General features: G+C 48.8%; 1 protein-coding gene across 1 annotated transcript in view; it reads left to right on the forward strand.

The window, feature by feature from the left end:
• MACO1 (macoilin 1) overlaps positions 1-2,089 on the forward strand; it is a 66,389-nt gene extending 64,300 nt beyond the window's left edge. Inside the window, exon 11 of the mRNA XM_065930084.1 lies at positions 157-2,089. Coding sequence (XP_065786156.1) covers positions 157-359 — 203 coding nt within the window. The 3' untranslated portion in view covers positions 360-2,089. The remainder of the gene's footprint in view (positions 1-156) is intronic.
• The last annotated feature ends 17,241 nt before the right edge of the window (positions 2,090-19,330 follow it).

Below are 19,330 nucleotides of genomic sequence, written 5' to 3' on the forward strand. Positions count from 1 at the left end.
GTGTTTAAAATATTTACTGGCCCATTACAGGAAAAACGTCTTCCCTTGCAAACCGTCAGAGCTAGAGTTGAACCCGCTTGGGACTGACGGGCCCAAAAGGGCACTGTGTTGGGTGAACCCTTCCTTCTCACTAATGGCGGGTCTTTGATCTTCCAGGACAAATTCTTCAGAAAGACCAGGAAATCAAGGACCTAAAACAGAAGATAGCTGAAGTCATGGCCGTCATGCCCAGCATAACATACAGTGCTGCCACCAGCCCCCTGAGCCCCGTTTCCCCCCACTACTCTTCCAAATTTGTGGAGACCAGCCCCTCTGGACTCGATCCCAATGCCTCTGTTTACCAGCCCCTGAAGAAATGAAGGCCAGCAAGTGTGTTTCGTTCAGCCGTTTGGTTATCAGAAGGCATCACAAAGGAGCGTCTCTGGCAGTCAAGATTTAAAAAAAAAGTTGATATTTTGTGGGACTGTATATGTTGTCGTTTTTAAAAAGGGGGGGAAAGATAACATCCAGGTCTGATTAGAACTGCCCATCAGTTTTTCTTGTAAATTTTTAGAAGACCTCACAGAACTTTGCAGTTTATTTTTCTCGGCCAATACATTAAAACCATTCTTGGATTTCAAGTAGCCAATTTTGCCTTTTATGTATTCTTACAGTTTCCTCTTGAAGAAAAAAAAAAAAAGCAGAGTTTTTGCTTCTCAGCCCTTTATTTTTGTTTTGTTCTTAAATTAGCAAGCAAAACCTGCACATTGGGTTCACATGGGATGATAATGAAAAATTTTAGTTTTTAGTGTGAAAAGGTTCAATAACCTAACACAGCTTTGATCCCATAGCTGCATTGAAGATATTACAGAAAATAAAAATTGATGACCCCTCCAAGGACCAAACAAATTCAAGGAGTATCATTTCAGCCGAGGGGAGAGACTCAGGTGATGAGACCAGCTGTGAGAGTGTCACAGGGTTTGTGTCTCAAACGTGTATGTTCCCATCGGCATGTTCAGTCCTGGAAAATAGCTAGCAGCAGTCTTGTTCACAGTGCCTTGGGAAAAGACATTCAAGAGGAAACTTGATTTTAAACGATTTCCCCCTTTACCATCGTCTATCTTCTCTCTCTATCAAGCTCACTACGGATCCTGCTGTGAAACTGGTGGGTAGCTGGGCTGGTTGTTGCCGCCACAGCCACACCTTCTGTCTCCTTTCATAGAAAGCACCACCGTGTTCTGAACTGGGCTCGAGGCGGGCACCCTGGGAGGGGGAGCTGGGTGGTGGTTGTGTTCGAGAGACTGCGATGCTGGCTAACAAAAGCTGCAGTTCTAGGTTTTATTTCTGTTTTAATTTCCTTTAACTGTGCTTTCCAGTCTTCGTCATCTTGTGTTTGACGATTTAAAGGAAACTTGACAATTCCTCAGCTCTTGTGCCAAGGAGGGTTTTTTGTTTGTTTGTTTGTTTTTTAAGAGTTTAAAACTCAAAATTCTGCACAAAGATTTCGGTTTCAAGTGTGTATTATACATTGGTAGAAAAGTGTTTGCACTGGCAACCTTCGGAAGTGTTTTAAGAATCCGGGTGGGGGTGGAGGGAGGGTCTGGGAGAGGGAGGGGCAAAGCGAAACTGTATTTGGAAACTCGGAAAATTCAGAAACCAAACAGATTGGCTTGGCTTCCGTGCCATGGATTCTGGAAGGACATAGTTCTACAATTTCCTGTTAATTGGCATGTACGTCTCATTTAAAGCAAATTTAAGTAGGACAAGCAAGTCAGCAAAACAGAAGTATTAAAAAGAATCATCCTTTCAATCACAGACCTTGTTTGGGATTAAAAACTTCTAGCTTTAGCCAGCTGTGCATGTCGCTGCCATCTTGCATTTTTGAATCATCTTGTGTAACTGTCACCATGAAAGTGTTACTTGGAATTGTCATAGGTTTTTTTTCATCTTTGTGCAAAAACATGGAAAATTGTTACTGACTTTGTGTTGAGGTTTCCCCCATTTTGCTGCCTTTTGGGACACTACTTTGGTTAAATACTTGGTCTTGGCTGCATTCTTATTTTTTTTCCTGTGGGGTTCAAAAGAATAAACATTTTCTTACAGATAAAAACTAGTTTTCTGCCTTTTTAACTTTTCAGGAGGGCACACAAGCTAGATTGTTCTGAATGGGCCTTAGATTTTCACGCTCCTGTCCTCGATTCTGCGCTGCGACAGTGGCAAGCGTCCCATGGAGTGGGGCTCAGGTACAGGATTTGAGACGAATCCATCCCAGCTCTCAGGTGGTTTTCCTTCTAGTCTTACTTAGGATGTATCCATTCTTATCCCCTCACCCTCCCTCTTCCTTTCCTCCTTCTCCCTCCCCACGGTTTCCTTTCTCCATGGCATTAGAAACAAAGTTGACTTGTTTTCTGGTACAAAAAGCAAGTTGGGGTGGAGTCGGAAGGTAGCTGGTGAGAAACTGTTAATTCCCTTTCCATTCCCCAGAGTCCCATGTTGTGACCGGTACCCTAGCATCCTGAACTGGTCTCCAGGGTAACCACGTCCGTAGTCCTGCCTTCTTTCTAGAGGCTTTGCCTGTTTTCATCCTCTGAGAAGCCAGCTGCCTGCCCCTCTGGGCCGCTCTTTTCCTCTCTTGGCCGCTCTTTTCCTCTCTTGGCCATTGTTACAATTGACCTTGGCTCCACTTTTGGAAAATTCTGCTCTTGGCACCTCAGCCCTGTCCCTGTGGCTGGACAGTCTTCCTGAGTCTTGGCCACTTAGGCTGCTGCAAACATACCACACTTAACTCCTCGAGCCGGGTTCCCCAGGGGAGACCCCTCCGCTTGACTTTTGCCTTCACCCACCCTAAAGGAATGTGTCTGCCCAGAGCCTCTCAGTCATGTTCTTTTCCACCAAGGAGATCTCCAGTTGTTGTCTGTATTATTCTAGGGCCATTATGAAATGGTTCCGTGTTAGTACAGTATCATTTATTACAGGCCACAAAATAATGTTTGCCATTCTGGATGATGATTTACAGAAAAAGCGGCCTGCGTGCCTTTTGATTGGCTGAATAACCTCTCTTTACTGACATCTCCCAACTTGACATAAGGAAATAGCTGTAGTGTGCCTATTCCCTCTCTGATCATCTTTCCAAGACACCCTACAAAAGGAGAATGAACAGTTCCTCATGACTCCTAGCCTAAAAGGAAGGGGATGGTCCTTTCTCCTGCCATCCCAGTTGCCCAGATTCACGTGGCTGTTTCCACAGGGCTGTGGCAAGCCACCTGGGAGGCTGAACATTCCTAACAGCTGCTCTCAGATTGCTTCCTGTGAAATTCACATCATCGCAGAGGAAGACAAAACAGGAAACTGGAAGCCCACCCCAGAGTCAATTCAGTGAAGGCCAAAACTAGTCAACTGGCCCACAGCAGCTAGACCTGTGTAGGTTAAAGGCCCTTGAGCCCCATAAACACCTGGTGTTCTGTGACTCAGTGGTGGCTCGCGCTGAGCTGGCTTCTTGGCAGGCCTGCAGCATCCCCCTCTCTGAAGGCTCTCGTCTGCTCTGGGCTGGGCAGAGCCCTCTACACAGAGAAGGCAGTCTGCCCTCAGCTTTGCCACCAGCACAAGCTCTCTGGGGTGGGTGCTGTTCCCTCACCCTAAAGAAGGTCGATAAATAGCAGCAGCCGGCTCCTGACTGCCCAGCCGCCCAGAAGAAAACGCTGTGGGAATCAGGAAGAAGAGCGCTCCGTGAAGTAGCCAGGGCCTCCAACGAGGTCCGGAGCTGGAGCTGGAGCTGCTGCAGGGAGTAGCCGTGAGGCTGGCCTGGCTGGGAGTCGCCATCCTGGGCCGACTGGGCACGCGGGGGACTCTGTTCCCACAGCCTGACTTCCAAGGGAGCTCCTCAGCACGTGGTCTGCACCTGGGGCCTGCAGCGTTAGCACCCGGGAGCTCTTCTCCAGGCCTCCAGTTAAACCCGCATTTGAACAACGTCTCTGGGTGGTTCCGTTGCTTATGAATAGTTAAGAAGCCCTGCCTTAGCCAGCTTTCCCAACCCGAAGCCTCAACAAGGTCACTCTTCTTTGAAAATTCAGAATGAAAACTTAATTGATGAGGGGCAAGCTGGAGAGGAAGAAGCCAAAGTGTTACACATTTCGCTTATTTCTTGTATTACCTTTCCTGCTCTTCATTAGAATGCAAACTCTGTGAGAGCAGGGATTTTCATCTGTTTACCCTTGTAAACCCAGCACCTAGAACAATGAGCGCCACATAGGGGGTGCTCAATGAATACTTAATGACTGAATGAAGCTAACTATTAGATGAGACATGTAACCTGAAATATGATGTCTTAACTAAATCAGAACATCTCTGTGATAGTATTTACTGTTAGAATGACAGTATAAACAGCTGTTTCAAGGAGAGGGGACAATTTGAAGTGGCATATTTACCATGACTTCTTCCATCTGCTAAGGTTTTTGCTAAAACCTTGTTTTTCTTGTCAGATTTTCTGTACAAACTCCTGCTTGAATTTGCCAGGTGCCAAGATTTCCTAAACTGCTGGACGCCCTGCAGACAGTCACTTCTCGGCCAGGAAAGCCTTGCTGCAGGGAGCCTGCTGGGGACCTCGGTGTTTTTACCCAGATCGAATTTCCCCAAGTGCCGGCTCAGCTGCATCTTGAGTCAATGTGGGGCTTTTTCATTTTGACAGTAATCTAATTATGAAGCGTTTCTTCCCGGAAGGTACCTGCTTAAAGACTGAGCCTCCTGCCCAAGGGGACCACACTTTTTTTGGTTTCCTCCTTCTTTGGACTTACCTTGTCTCTGCTTTATTCCTACCTCAATGTTTCTTTTCATTTCCTCTGCCTGAAGTTTAAATCTTGCATCCCCTCAGGAAGGGCTTGCTAGGGTTCTGGAATCATCCTGCCCTTATACCTCTGATCTCTGTCCTAAGAATCCCAGGTTTAGCATCACACAATATGGTGTGGTCTTTGGAGCTATGTCCAAGAAGCCAAGATGGGTTTACCCTGGCAGTGGTCCATTCCGCCCCTTCCCCAGCTCTGCAGCCTCCAGACACCTGAGTGCTGAGAGGGAGGTGGGGCTGAGGAGGTGTGTTAACCCAGCACCAGCACCTTCGGCGTGGTCATTGCCTTTTGTGCTCAGAGCCTGGGTTGCTTCGACACAGTATCTGGTACCAGGCCTGAACTTCTCTAGAACTTCTCAAACTTGGAAGTTTCATCAGAAGTGCCTAAATGGCTTGTTAAAACACAGATTGCTGTGCCCACCCTCCAGAGTTTCTGTGCAGAAGAACTGAAGTTTAGGGCCTGAAAATTTGTGTTTCTAACAGGTTCCCGGGTGACCCTGGGTCCCGGGGCTCCACTTTGAGAGCCAGACTTGGGAGTGGCGAGCGAGGGCAGGCCCTGGAGCCCGGCCCTACGACGCCATCCCTCCAGCTGCCACCAGGGGGCACACGCGAGCCTAGCGAGAGGGCTGCTTCCCCCTCCAGAGCCAGGTCCTCTGGACAGCAGCTCTGCCCTATCGATTTCTTTCTTTCTAAATGTATTTTTGTTATTATGTATCAAGAAGAAGAAATATTGACCTAAAGGGCATGGTAGGTTCTCCAAGTCTCTCTGACAAGCATGAAAGGTCTGAGGGACCAGCCTGTTGAATATGTTGAATGTCCAGGCCTGCAAGAAATGGAACTCCATTTCCACAGGAAAAGCCTTTTGGAGGCCTCCAACACACTGACATAGGGACTCTCTTTCAGAATGTTCTGAATCACTCCGTATTCAGAACCTAAGAGGCACTTAAGAGTGTAAGTGAGAAAAAAAAAGAGTGTAAGTGAAAAAAAAAATGAAAAAAAGAAATGTAAGTGACTTTCATTTTCGTTTTTATATGTGTGTGTTAAGTTGCTTCAGTCACGTCTGACTCATTGCAACCCATAGCCCACCAGGCTCCTCTGTCCATGGAATTTCCCAGGCAGGAATACTGGAGTGGGTTGCCAGTCTCTTCTCCAGGGGAATCTTCCTGACCCAGGGACCGAACCCACGTCTCTTATGTCTCCTACACTGGCCGATACCGGGGACCTGCCTGGGAAGCCCTTTCTTCTTTGTATCTCACTATATATATTCCCAATTTTCCACAATAAACCTAATATTACTTTTATTAAAAAAATGTTTTTTAAAACACTTTCAATGGAATTAAAAGCCAAAACAACAACTCAACATTTGAGAATTGAGAAAATTCACACTATCCAGATTTTTGTTTGTTTTTTTCGAAAATCTGCAGATCTGGCCTCCGGGGGGCTGGCGTTCCTCTCCAGGCACTGCAGGGTCTGGCGGCGGGGCGTGGGTGGGGGGGTGGGAAGCAGGCCTCAGGAGTCCGTCCCTCACTTGTTAGAACCACTGGGGGAGCTCTTAAAAAAGCTCATCCCCAGGGCCCACTCCCAAAGAGTCAGATTTCACCAGGCTGGGAGGAACCTGGGCTTTGTTTTGTTTTAACTCCACAGGGGTTTCTAATGTGCAACCAGCGCTGAGAACTAGAGGGTAATGATCCTCAATCCCGGCCGGGGCTTGGGGCCTTAGACAGGTCTTATGGGCATTTATGGGTCTGGGGTTGGGCCAGGACCAAAGGGGCTTTTAGTGGTCTAACAGCTGTCCATGGCTTTCCAGGTCGCTCAGTGGTAAAAAGTCCGCTTGCCAATGCAAGAGATGAAGGAGACTCGGGTTCAACCCCTGGGTCGGGAAGATCCCTGGGAGGAGGGCATGGCAGCCCACTCTGGTATTCTTGCCTGGAGAATCCCATGGACAGAGGAGCCTGGCGGGCTACAGTCCGTGGGGCTGCACAGAGTCGAACACAACTGAAGCGACTTGGCACGGGCACCAATGTTGTGTCAGTCCAGGAGGTAGCTGCTCAGAGAACTGCTGATCCACGGCAGCGGCCAGTGGAGCTGAAAAGCCAGAGAATTCTACCTTTCAAGTCAGCTGTGCAGCCTTTCTGAAACATCAAAAGTAGCTTTGAGAGCGCACAGCTTCCCAGCCTCTGTAAAGCTGGGCCCCCCGCCCGGGGGAACTGACAGCTTAACGTGCCCATTGTCCTGACAGCATTGTCATTCCAGCAGCTGCACCGGAAGCCACAAGTGTCCTGGGAACCAGAGGAATTCGCCCAGCAGGCGGCGCTCGTGGCAGGCGGTGCGGCAGTCAGGCTGTGCTGCGCTCGTTCTCCTGGCGACCCCCGTGAACTGAAGCAGATACCCTGGGCCTCTGTCGGGGAGGCCCTGTCTGTCTGCCCACTGATCAGTCCTGACTCGGAATCAACTGAACCCCTTGGGAAGGCAGAGGGGGATAGGACCCCCACCTCCCAGGATGGTTTTCACTGTCCGACAGAATTTGTCCCAAGTCCCATGAACTCTCTGTGCCTCACTTTCCTCATCTGTCAAATGGGGTTGATGAAAATGGTCCCCAGGTCCCTCTGGTGCTGTGAGAATTCAGCGAATCAGCACCTCCCGGGCACTGGGCTTATTTGCACTTCACCTCACCCATCAGGTCACTAATCCTCTCGGCCATTTTAGGAGGAACATACAAGAAGTGGGCTGGAGATATGAGCTAAAGCATGGAAGCCTCTAAACTCATTTATTTAATTTATTGTAAGTATTTTTTAAAAATTTGTATTTGGCTGCACCAGGCCTGAGTCGCGGCATGTAGGATCTAGTCCCCTGACCAGGGATCCAGCCTGTGCGCCCTGCATTGGGAGCACAGAAGCTTAACCACTGGACCACTAGGGAAGTCCCTCAAAGCTCATTTTTTTTTTAATTTATTTTTTTACTGAAGGATAATTGCTTTACATAAGCTCATTTAAACGGCCGTGCTCATAAATCCTGTGTGTGTGTGTGTGTCCACACCTCAGCATTCACCCTCCCTCCCCCGAGGGTATTTTGCCTCCCCAGCTTTGAGAGTTTGCAATTTTCTTTCTTTGCTGCTGACTCCCACGTTCAAAGTCTTCAGTTTAGGTCTCGCTCCTCAACTCCAGACTTGTATTTCCAGATGCCACGTGACAAGTCCTCTGGGGTGTCTCACGGGCCCTCTGACTCAATCTTTTTAAACTAAGTACCTAATTTCCTCCCAAACCTGTCTTCCTCCATCCTTCCAGCGGCTCAGGCGGCCCCTGGATCCTCCCCTTCTCTCACACTGTCTCATCCGTCCGCAGATCCAGTCAGCTCTACCCCTGGAAATACAACATGTTTCCAGAACTTGACCCGTTCTCCCCTCCTACACTGCTACCCTTCTGGTCTGACCGACCATGCTCTGTCTCCCGGACATCTGCAGGAACCTCCTCACTGGCCTTCCTGCTTCAGTCCTTGCCCCACACGGTCCGGTTCCAACAAAGCAACCAGAGAGCTGCCGTTAGATCACAGATCAGGTGATGTCAGACTTCCAGTGAATCTACAGACTTCTTGGAGCAAAGAAAAGAGTGCTTCTAACGTCCTGCCAGCCTGTACAAAATTCATCTTCCACCTATCTCTCTGATGCCTCTCCTCCCAGTCTCCATGAAGCAGTGCCTCCTTGCTAATCCTGCCAAGAATGCTCCTGCCTCAGGGCCTTTGCACTTGCTGTCTCCCTCATTGTTGAAAAGCATTTTATTTTAGAACAGTTTTAGGTGTAAATCAATTTTAGGAAAAAATGATAAGATAGGAATTCCTGTACTCATCACCCAACTTCCCCGTATTATTAGCATTTTACATTAACTTGGTACCTTTGATATAATTAATGAACCAATATTGACACACTGTTATTTACTAGACTCCACAACTTCATTCAGATTTCCTCAGTTTTTCCCTAACGTCCCTTTTCTGTTTGAGGAGCCCGTCAGGACACTGCATTACATTTAGTCATCATATCTCTTAGGCTCCTCTTGGCCATGACAGTTCTATTCCTTCTTTTTCAAATGTCTGATTCATTCTGACTGGCTAAAACCAAAGAGTCTCTATCCTCCTTCTCTGCTTTCTTCTTCTCAGTATTAATTACTATCTATCACATTTAAAAGTTTTTATTTATCTTGTGGTTTGTCTGTCTCCCCTGATGGAAAATGTGGGTTCCATGAAGCCAGGGATTTCGGTCTGTTTGGCTCACCGCTGTATCCCTGGCCCTCAGTAGCATTCCTGGCGCATCGTAGAAGATGCTCCGTAAATGTCTGCTGGATGAGAGGATGAGCGTTGGAATCCAACTGTAAGCCCCTGGGTCCCCTTGCGATCCAAATTCTGCACTCCTTCGCCCGCCTAGGAAACAAGAGAAAATTTTTTCTGAGCGTTTCCCTCCTATGGGCCCTGGGTCCACCTACCCTCCTGTATTCCAACAACCCCAGGGGGTTGGTTGGTGTCCTCACGGGTGAGGAAACTGAGGCTCAGAGAGGCAGCGTCACACAGGCGGGCACTGAAGCCTCTGGCCTCCTGTAGTCTGTTGGGTTGGCCAAAAGTTTCATCTGGTTAATGAATAAGGTGCTCGACAAAGTTTTTGGTGAAAAATGAAAAAAAAAAAATGTGCCTTCTAGTTTTATTGGAAACCGGACCAACTTTTTGGCCTGCCCACGACCAGCCTCCCCCTGAGACACATGTCTCCTGCAGCCCGGGACCCTCTAGCAGTTAGAGGGAGGGTTCTTTTCTCCATGATGGCTTATCGCGGGATACTGAATATAGCTCCCTGTGCGGCACAGGAGGACCTTGCTGTTTATCCGTTCTATATATAATGGATAAGAAGATTGCATCTGCTAATCCCGAACTCCAGATCCATCCCTCCCCGCCCCCCTCCGCCTTGGCAACTGCAAGTCTGTTCTCTATGCCGGTGAGCCTCTTTCTGTTTGTAGATAAGTTCATTTGTGTCATATTTTAGATTCCATATGTACGTTTGTCTTTCTCTTCCTTACTTCTCTTAGCAATATAATCTCCAGGTCTGCCATGTTGCTGCAAATGGCATTATTTCATTCTTTTTATGGCTGAGAAGTATTCCATTGTAGATGTGTTCACACCCTCTTTATCCATTCATCTATCCATGGGCATTTAGGTGGCTTCCATGCCTTGGCTATTGTCAGTAGCGCTGCTATGAACCTAGGGGTGCATGAATCATTTCAAATTACAGTATTCTTGGGATATATGCCCAAGAGTGGGATTGCTGGATCATGAAGAAGTGAAGTGAAGTCACTCAGTTGTGTCCGACTCTTTGCGACCCTGTGGACTGTAGCCCACCAGGCTCCTCCATCCATGGGATTCTCCAGGCAAGAATACTGGAGTGGATTGCCATTTCCTTCTCCAGAGACAACTCTATTTTTAGTTTTTTGAAGAACCTCCATAACATTCTCCATGGTGGCTGGACCAACTTACATTGCCACCAATAGTATGCGAGGCTTTGAGGGAGGGGCTTTGTGGCTGGGGTTTGCAAAAAGAGAAAGACAGGAATTCAGCCCAGTCAGGACATCACACAGAGTCAAAGAAGGTCTAGCAGGCAAGCGCTTTCATGGGCCCTGCCCAGGCCAGGACCAGGGCTCTGTGCGGGTGAGCAGACAGGCCCCGTCCAAGCTCACAGTCAACCAGACCAAGGGTGGGCGAGGAGGCTGGCCTCCTTGATTTGGGGGGGCGTGGTGGCCCGCAGCTCCTCCAGTGAGGTCAGGGTTTGTCTGTGCCCTCTCAGCTTCAGGCAACAGCAGCAAGTGTGGCCACTTTAGGGCACCTCACTTTTTCCACCCCAGCGCTGCCTTTTTCTCTAGCAGGTCCAGTTCTCTCACCTTCCTAACTTGGACTTGGCTGGAATTGATGACACTATCTTTTGGGGGTGGAGTCAGACACTCTGATTGGCTCAGGAATGTAACCTCAACCCCATGAGGACCAATGAGATGCAAGGAGCCCTCCCTTACCTTCCTCCAGAGGGCTTCCCTCCCCTCCCACCCAAACTGCCGGGCAGTACGAGGCTGTGGCCTCCAAGGTGGCCTGTTGTGGGTGGTCCGTGAGGCGCTGGGTGAAGAGCCTCACTCACAGGCTGGCTTGGGTGAAGAAGGGAGACCAGGCACTGCTCGCCCACAGACCACAGGGCCCACCCTGCCCTAGGGGTCCTCTTAGACACCAGGCAGCTGGCAATAATAAACTCTTCCTGAATGAATGGACACATGGATGGATGACGCCTGCCCTTAGCTCCCTATCCCGAAATGAACTGCTGAACTGGACTTTTATCTCTCCTTCAGTTGTTCTCCCATCCCAAATGTCTCTAGTCTCAACTCCCTAATCTGTATAATGAGTGTAATAATAGTATCTACTTCCTAGAATTATTGTGGGAACTAAATGAGTTTAATATGTATGGCACGTAGTAGATACATGCGGGTGTGCTCAGCTGCCCGGTCCTGTCTGACTCTTTGTGGCCCCATGCAACTGTAGCCCGCCAGACACCTCTGTCCGTGGGATTTTCCAGGCAAGAATACTGGAGTGGATTGCCGTTTCCTACTCCGGGGGAATTTTCCCAACCCAGGGATCGAACCCGTGTTTCTTACATCTCTTGTATTGGCAGGCAAATTCTTTATCATTAGCACCACCTGGGAAGCACTAGTAGGTACATTACAGATGTCAGTTATTTTTGTTAAGATTAGCATTATCATTTCCCTCTATGAGCCTCAGTTTTCCTATCTGTGAAATGGGAATTCATCTGTTCCTTCAACAAACTACTGATCATCATCCATGTGCCAGGCATTGTTGTTAAGATCTGGGGCAGTTATAGAAATGAATGGGCCAAGGTCTATGTCTGGAGGAATTAACCTTCTGGTGTGGCAGGCAGTCAGAGTTAAAACCCAGTGGGGGAAATATCAGGGCATTTGGAAAGTCTACTGTACAGATGTGGGGTGACCTGGGGTAATGAGAAGCTACTTCCAGAACTGGACTAATTGAGGTGAGAGATGGGACTGAATCCGTATCCCCTGCTCTTTCCAGGATGCTGAGTCGGCTTAAAAACATTTGGGATAGGCTCCAGTCATGAATCAGACAGAAAAGGAAGTTAGACTACCAGTTCAGTTCAATTCAGTTCAGTCGCTCAGTTGTGTCCAACTCTTTGCAACCGCATGGACTGCAGCACGCCAGGCATCCCTGTCCATCACCAACTCCCGGAGTTTACTCAAACTCATATCTATTGAGTCAGTGATGCCATCCAGCCATCTCATCCTCTGTCCTCCCTTTCTCCTACTGCCTTCAATCTTTTCCAGCATCAGACTACCAGAAAACACAAAGTTTAGAGCTGGAAGATGGATACAATTAAGAGTCAGGGAAGGACTAGTCAACTTATGTCGCAGGCATCTTTCTTCTAAAATACTCTCTCAGTTTTTAAAAATTATGTGAAATAATGTATAAATCTAGTTCTATAGACTTTTGTCTGTTTTTAAAAGCGAGTGAAATTTTTTATTTTAATGGTTTCATATCTGATAGGAACAGCCCCATTACACCGCCCCCTGGTGGCAACGAGTTTGTTGTATTTTGTTTGAGATGAACAAAAGACTGCAAGCTCAATTTTGGGGGGGTGATGGTGATGGTGGTTTAGTCACTAAGTCATGTCTGACTCCTGCGACCCCATGGACTGTAGCCTGCCAGGCTCCTCTGTCCAAGGGATTCTCCAGGCAAGAATACTGGAGTGGACTGCTGTTTCAGGGGTATGACCCGAGATATCAAAGCCATTCCCCCAACTCCCCTTCTCCCCATCCCTTTACTAAAACCCAGCTTCTATAGTTGATGTTCCCAAGTTCCCAGCTTTTTGCCTGAGCCACACCTACTCCAGTCTCCCAGCAGACAAGCCAACCAGTTCCTCCTCCCAAGCTCTTACAGGCCCTTAAGAAGGGGAGAAGTTTCAGACCTGGGCTTCCCTCAACCTTGGCGACCCCCAGATCCCTGTCCTAGAGCCCAGGAAACGCATCTTCTGGCCCACTAGCGATGCTGCCTGAATCTTGCTGTGTGGCCCTGTATAAGTCATTAATCATTTGAGCCTCATATTCCCCATCAGTACAAGGGAGCTCTCCGATCTAGTTCCGCCCCAGCAACATGGCTATTGGGGGTGCAAAAGTGGGGGCAGGGCGGAGGCGTCCTCTTCCTTCCCCTGCCTCCTAGGGGAACCCCAGGACCCTGCTCAGAGGAGGGAGGAAGCCCTGCTTCCCCTAGGGAAGTTGGTCCCAGGGAACTCTGTGATCTTCCCCACACTCACTGTGGGCGGGGAGCCAGCACTAAGAGCTGTATTAATTATTACCAACTCCCCCTTGGGAAGTGAATTCAAAATGAGGTCACCATGGTAACCCAAATGGTTACAGTGTGACCAAATTTTTAAAGTGCTCAACATGTTCCAGGCAAATCACCTCTTAGTAGAAAAGAAAAGATTGGGGCGTCAGTGGCACACCCCAGTGGCCTGGGGAGCCCAGCAGTTCTCCTTCACCAAGAGAGGGTGAGCAGGGGGCAGGGCAGAGCAGAAGAGAGGCCTGAGCGGGCAATGACATCCAGGTCCCACAGGAGGCCCGGCCCAGAGCCAGAGGCCCTGGGTTTAGTCCCGGCTCTAGCATCATCTTGTCCGCGGCTCCTGGCCGGTGCCTCGCTCGGCCTGGGCCTCCAGTCACGCTTCACTCAGCAGTATCTCTTCCAAGAGAAAACAGATGGGACTTCCTCAGTGGTCCAGTGGTGGAGTCCACTAGCCACTGCAGGGGACACAGGTTCAACCCCTGGTCCAGGAAGATCCCGCATGCTGCGGGATGACTAAGCCCGTGCATCACGACTGAGACCTGCGTGCTTTAGAGCCCACGTTCCAGAGCAAGAGAAGGCACCGCAGTGGGAAGCCCGCGGCTGCAACTAGAGAGTAACCCCCACTCGCCGCAAGTAGCCCCCACTTTAAAGCCCGTGCGCAGCAACAAAGCCCCAAAATAATAAATAAATAAATACTCTAAAATCCAGCTTCAAAGAAAAAAGATCAAACAGATAGATGAGCCAGTGGGTTGTTAACCTCACGTGTGGGGTGGAGGGTGATGGGGAAGGCCAGGGAGTTTTTGGCTGATCAGACCTCCAAGGCAGAGAGAACACCTGGATTCAGATCCCCCCACTCCGCTGCCAGCAGCTATGGTGACCTTGGGCCTGGGTCTTCACCCCTCTGAGCTTTGGCTTCCCTGCCTATAAGAGAGGGGGCTACCAGTAGTCCCTTCCCTGGGGGGTGGTTGTGAAGTTTAAACAAGATAACGCATGGAACGTGCTTAGCGTGGCACCTGCACATAAGAGGTCTGACTTCCTCCGGTCACTGTGCCCTGTGGACCGGCCCTGAGTTGAGCAAGTTACATGTAATCTTGCAGTGGATCTTCACTATGTTCCTCCCATGTGATGGTTGCTATCGTTAAGCCCATTTTACAGATGTGGAAACTGAGGTTAGCAAGGTGAAACAACTCACTGAGGCACACAGAGCACCGTGGAGGGGAGCGAGCCGGGTCTCAGTCTTGAGTCTGAACTCGAGCTCCTAAAACCACTCCCTACACAGCCTGAGGATGGTGAAATGAAACATAGATTGAGTATCCGACAGTTGGTGCTTATTAACTAGTGTGTGGCACATGATTGGTACTCACTAGATAGTGGGCAGTCATAGGCGCATCCAGGCTTTGTGTCATAGCCACTGTACCGCCCCTGACCCCTGTCTTCTGGAGCTCGGGTACCAGGTCTGGTGGGTTCAGAACAAACATGGCTCAGGCGGTGATGGGCGAATGGACAGTCCCCTCTTTAGGTCACTGCGTCACAGTGGCCCTGCCTGTCCCCAGGGCCCTGGCTGTCCTCACACTGTGGGGACACAGACAGCCAGGAGCTGCCTCTGACCTCACCCTGCCCTGGTTACTCTGGACTTCATGGCCCCCACCGCTGGGTCAGCCTGCCACCCCAGCCTCCCCTCCCGGCCACCCCCAGGCAAAGCCCAGCTTTCCCAGGACAGAATGGGGTCAGACCTGCTGGGTGATAGATGGATTTAATAACCAGCTCTTCCTACCTCCAGCCCATTTGCCCTCCACTGTCCCAGGCCCACAAGAGGGGCCGGAGTCAGCCTCATCCGTCAGGGGAAAGAAGTTGGAGGGGTGGAGACCACTCTCCCAGCCTGCTGAGGGCTCTCCGGGAGCCCAGAGCAGCTCAAAGCTGAAAACCTGGGATTTGGACTCCCCAGTTTTAGCCCTTCTTCCTCTTGGTGGGATGACCTGGAGCAAATCATTGCTATTCTCAGACCCTTACTTTCTCCATCTACAAAATGCAGCAGATAATCCCCAGGGTTGCTGTGGGGCCTGAGCCAGTAGCAGATGTGTTCTTGCTTTGTGAATCTCCATGCACACATAAAATGTGATTCTGGTTATTGATCATCTTTGGCTGCTATCTGGGTTGGGTCCCCCTAGAAGCAGACCCTGAGTCAAGGATGAGAAAAGTTCCCTTGGACATTCTTGGGCAGTGATGCCCTGGTGGGGAAGCAGGGAAGTGAGGTAGGGAAGGGAGAATGCAGTTCAGGCTGTGCTAATCAGCAGGCTACAGGGGAACCAGCTACAGGGGATTAGCCCTTCTAGAGACTTCTGCAAGACAGGGCAGCATGGGCCTCAGATTTGTCCTAACTGAGAGGCGAGGAGCTGGGTTATTATCCACCAGCTCTCATCCACCTTTGGTTGAGAATTGCTCCCTAAGACACTTCATTGCTTCCAAACACTTTCAGACCACGCTGTGAGGGGGCAGAGCACGCCCTTTGGGCAGAGAAAGAGTCCTGGGAGAGTTGCAGGTACTTATATATCGGAGGCTGTCGTATGCCTAGGAATGGTGATGCTGACAAGATGTAGACAGGGCTCCACATACACCATCTCATTTATTTATCCCTCAACCATATAAAGGAGGCTCTATTATTAGCCCCATTTTGCAGATGAGGAATATGAGGCTCAGAGAGTTAACATTCACTTGCCTAAGACCACACTGCTCAGAAGGAGTGAAGTAAGGATTAGAATGGGCTGCAGGGTCTTTGGTCTTTCTGTTGCCTCTCGAATTGGCAGGACTCTTTTGTATGTGGGTTGCAGTCAGCAGTGTGCTGCTAAATGTTTAAACACGGGAGAAAAAAAGCCCTGGCTTATAGTGTTTACTGGTTGCCATGGTATAAATACACCCACCATGCCCAATTTCAAGCTACCAAAGTGATGTCTGTCACTGAATACAGAGTTGGGAAAAGATGCTAACAATTGGCTCCTAAAAGCTGGTATGAGCTAGCTCCAGGCACATCACTGTTGGAATATTTTTGGTCTCATCTCCAACCAGCATAGCTCTCAGTACTGAGCAAGCTGAATTTCTCTCGAGGGTACAAACCCATCACACCTGTTCTAGCTCCCACCTCTCTGTTCCTACTATCCCTTCCCTCGGGAACACCTTTTTCTTTCTCTCCTTGTTTCCAAATCCTATTCATTTTTTAAGAGCCTGCTCTGGTCCCACTTCCTCTAGTTTGTATAAGTCAGGATCAGTACCATTAACTGCTGTAACAAACAGCCCCATAATCTTACTATGTCATTTTAGAGTGTAAAATCACTAATTTTACAACACAATCTAAATGTGTTGCCCCTTTGTCCTATAGGCCAGGAGAGGTTCTTCTCAGCCTGGAACCCAGATTACTTCCATTTTAAAATGCTACCATCATCAACACTTTGTGTCCAAATTCACCACAGAACAGGGAGAGAGCAGAAAGGATCCCACAAGAGTTTTATGGTCAGCCATGGAACTGGTGCTCCTCATTTCTACTCATTTTGTTGGCCAGAACTGTCCCTCTGGACTGCAAGGGGCCCAAGAAGCATGGCTTAACTGGAAATGTGATTTTCTTCCAAGGGGAACATGAAACCACAAAAACAAAATCCAGCCAGCTTCTGCTTCTCCTTCCCCAACTTCCACAGTCCAACCAACATCTTTCTTTTCTAGACTCTCCCAGAACATACTGTGCAGAAATTGTTTTCTTTGGTCTTTGACTCAGACTGGCAGGCATGGTTATTGGGTTGGTCTTCTCTGACTCCATAGACTCACGGAGGCCGGGCTGTGGAAGGTCCGTAGAAGCAGGTTTCCCAATGCTTGCTTCAGGTATGAATCACCTGTAGATTAAAGGTTCCCAGGCCTGATATTATAGGTCTGGGGAAGAGCCCAGCAATCAGTATTTTCAACCAGACTGTTAGGTAGTCCAGAGGTGCAACTAACACAGATACCACTGATCTAATCCAAAAGTCCCATTTCATGGATATAGACACTGAGGCCCAGAAAGCGGGGGCAGGAATTTGCCCTAAGCTGCGGAGTAAGTTAGAGCTGGATCTGAAACTCAAACCCAGAGCTCCTGACTTTTAACCCTGGGCTGTCTACACACCATGCTGTTACTCATCAAGAAAGCCTGACCATAAACTCCAGCCCAAGACACTGGTTGATGCTGAATCTGTCAAGGGTTATCAAGATAACCTTTGAGTTGAATGTGAAATCTAGAGGTAAGCAGACCTCGGTTCAAATTGTACCTCTTCCACCTGCTTGTTTTGGGATCTTGGACAAGTCTTTCTACCTCTGAACTTTGGTCTCCTCACCTGGAAAATGGGGATGATAAAAGTATCCATCGCCTAGGTTAGGGGGAGAAAAATGTATGAAAAATGCTCAGCGCAGCAGCTGATATTCTCAATAAATACTTGTTGTTGGCTCTGCTGAGGTGAGTGGTTGTTCTCGAGGAGCATGAGGGGCATCTGGAAACAACGTCAAGGCTGAGGCTAATCCCGAAGAGAGCCTCCACCAGCTTAAGGTTCAGTCACTGTGCAGCTCTTTCATGAAAATCAGCTCCCAGAGTGTACCTGCAGAGCCCTCGGGAACTCAAGCAGCACAACTTGATCTTGGCTTTTATCCAGTTGGGTGCATAGCTATTTGCTTCAAAAACATACCCAAGCTACGTGTGTGTGCCTCTGCGAGCCTGGGCTGTGCTTCTGTGCTCTCAGGCCACAGGAGGACCATGTCCGGCAGGGCAGTAACGAACACCCCGCAGCTTAGACCTGCAGAGCCTGCTTTCGGTCTTTCTGCGTGTGCATCAAGGCTCAGCTGGGACTCTGCTCCTGGTAGGCACTCAGGCACGTGGCTGAAGGAGCAACCGCCAACCCAACTGCTGCTGTTGCCTGTGCCCAGGAAACAGAGGACTCTGCAAAGTTTTCTTCAGGCAATAAAGTGCTCCTCACTGAGGCAAACCCATCAGCCTATCTCCTTCCCCGTTTGCAAAAAGAGAATAACAGTACTTAGACCATTGGTGAGAGGGGCTACCTGACATGATACTGCAAAATTGTTAGAATAGGCTGGAGACAGAACTCGGTAAATGATGGGTTATAATAGCCAAATAGTGGAAACAGCCCACGTGGCCATCAACAGATGAATGGATAAGCAAACACTTACAATGGGATGCTATTCATTCATGAAAAGGAATGAGGTCCTGATACATGTTACAACACGGATGAACCTTAAAAACACTTAGGCTAAAAACAAAACAAGACAAAACGCTTAGGCTAGAGGCTTCCCTGGCGGTCCAGGGAATGCTCCATGCCCCCACTGCAAAAGGCACAGGTTCAGTCCCTGCTCAGGAACTAAGATCCCAAATGCTGTGTGGCGTGTTCACCCCCAAAAAACCCCTAACAGCAAACAAAAAACACTGAGGCTAAGTGAAAAAGACAGTCCTAAAAGGTCTTATAGTGTATGATTCTATTGATACAAAGTGTCCAGAACAGGCAGATTCATAGAGACCGAGAGTAGCCTAGTGGTTGCCAGGGGCTGGGGGGAGGAAGGAATTAGGAGCATCTGCCAGTGGGTACGAGGTTTCATTTTGGGCTGTTGGGAATGTTCTGGAACTAGACAGTGGGGGGCGGTTGCACAACAATGTGACTGTACTGCAGCCCACTGGAAAATGAACTTCACACCATGCGAATTATACATAAAAAATGAAATATAAGAACAACAATATAAAGTGAAATAATATGAAACATGAATAATAGAAGTAATATTAAATAATGTAAAATATAAATAGTATAAAGCATGAAAATAACTAATCATAGTAATTAATAAGTGAAGGATAAGAAGTACTCCCCTCCCCCTACAGAGTCGCGTTGTTCACCCCCACCCCAAACTGTGAGCCCCACCCTTGTAATTCTTATCTTTACACTGTCATTTCTGTGGACTGGCTGGTCTCCCCCAGCCCAGGAATCCTTCAAAGTGGTGGTGGAGCCTGGCTATTTTTGTTCCTCTCGGTGGTCCCTGCTCCAGGCAGCTAAGATCAGTTGTAGAACCTGTTTGCTCTCACTCACAACATGCTGTGTGTATGCACACAGCTTGTACACACAT

The sequence above is a fragment of the Muntiacus reevesi genome, chromosome 3 (genome assembly GCF_963930625.1).
Source record: "Muntiacus reevesi chromosome 3, mMunRee1.1, whole genome shotgun sequence".
Taxonomy (NCBI): Eukaryota; Metazoa; Chordata; class Mammalia; order Artiodactyla; family Cervidae; genus Muntiacus; species Muntiacus reevesi.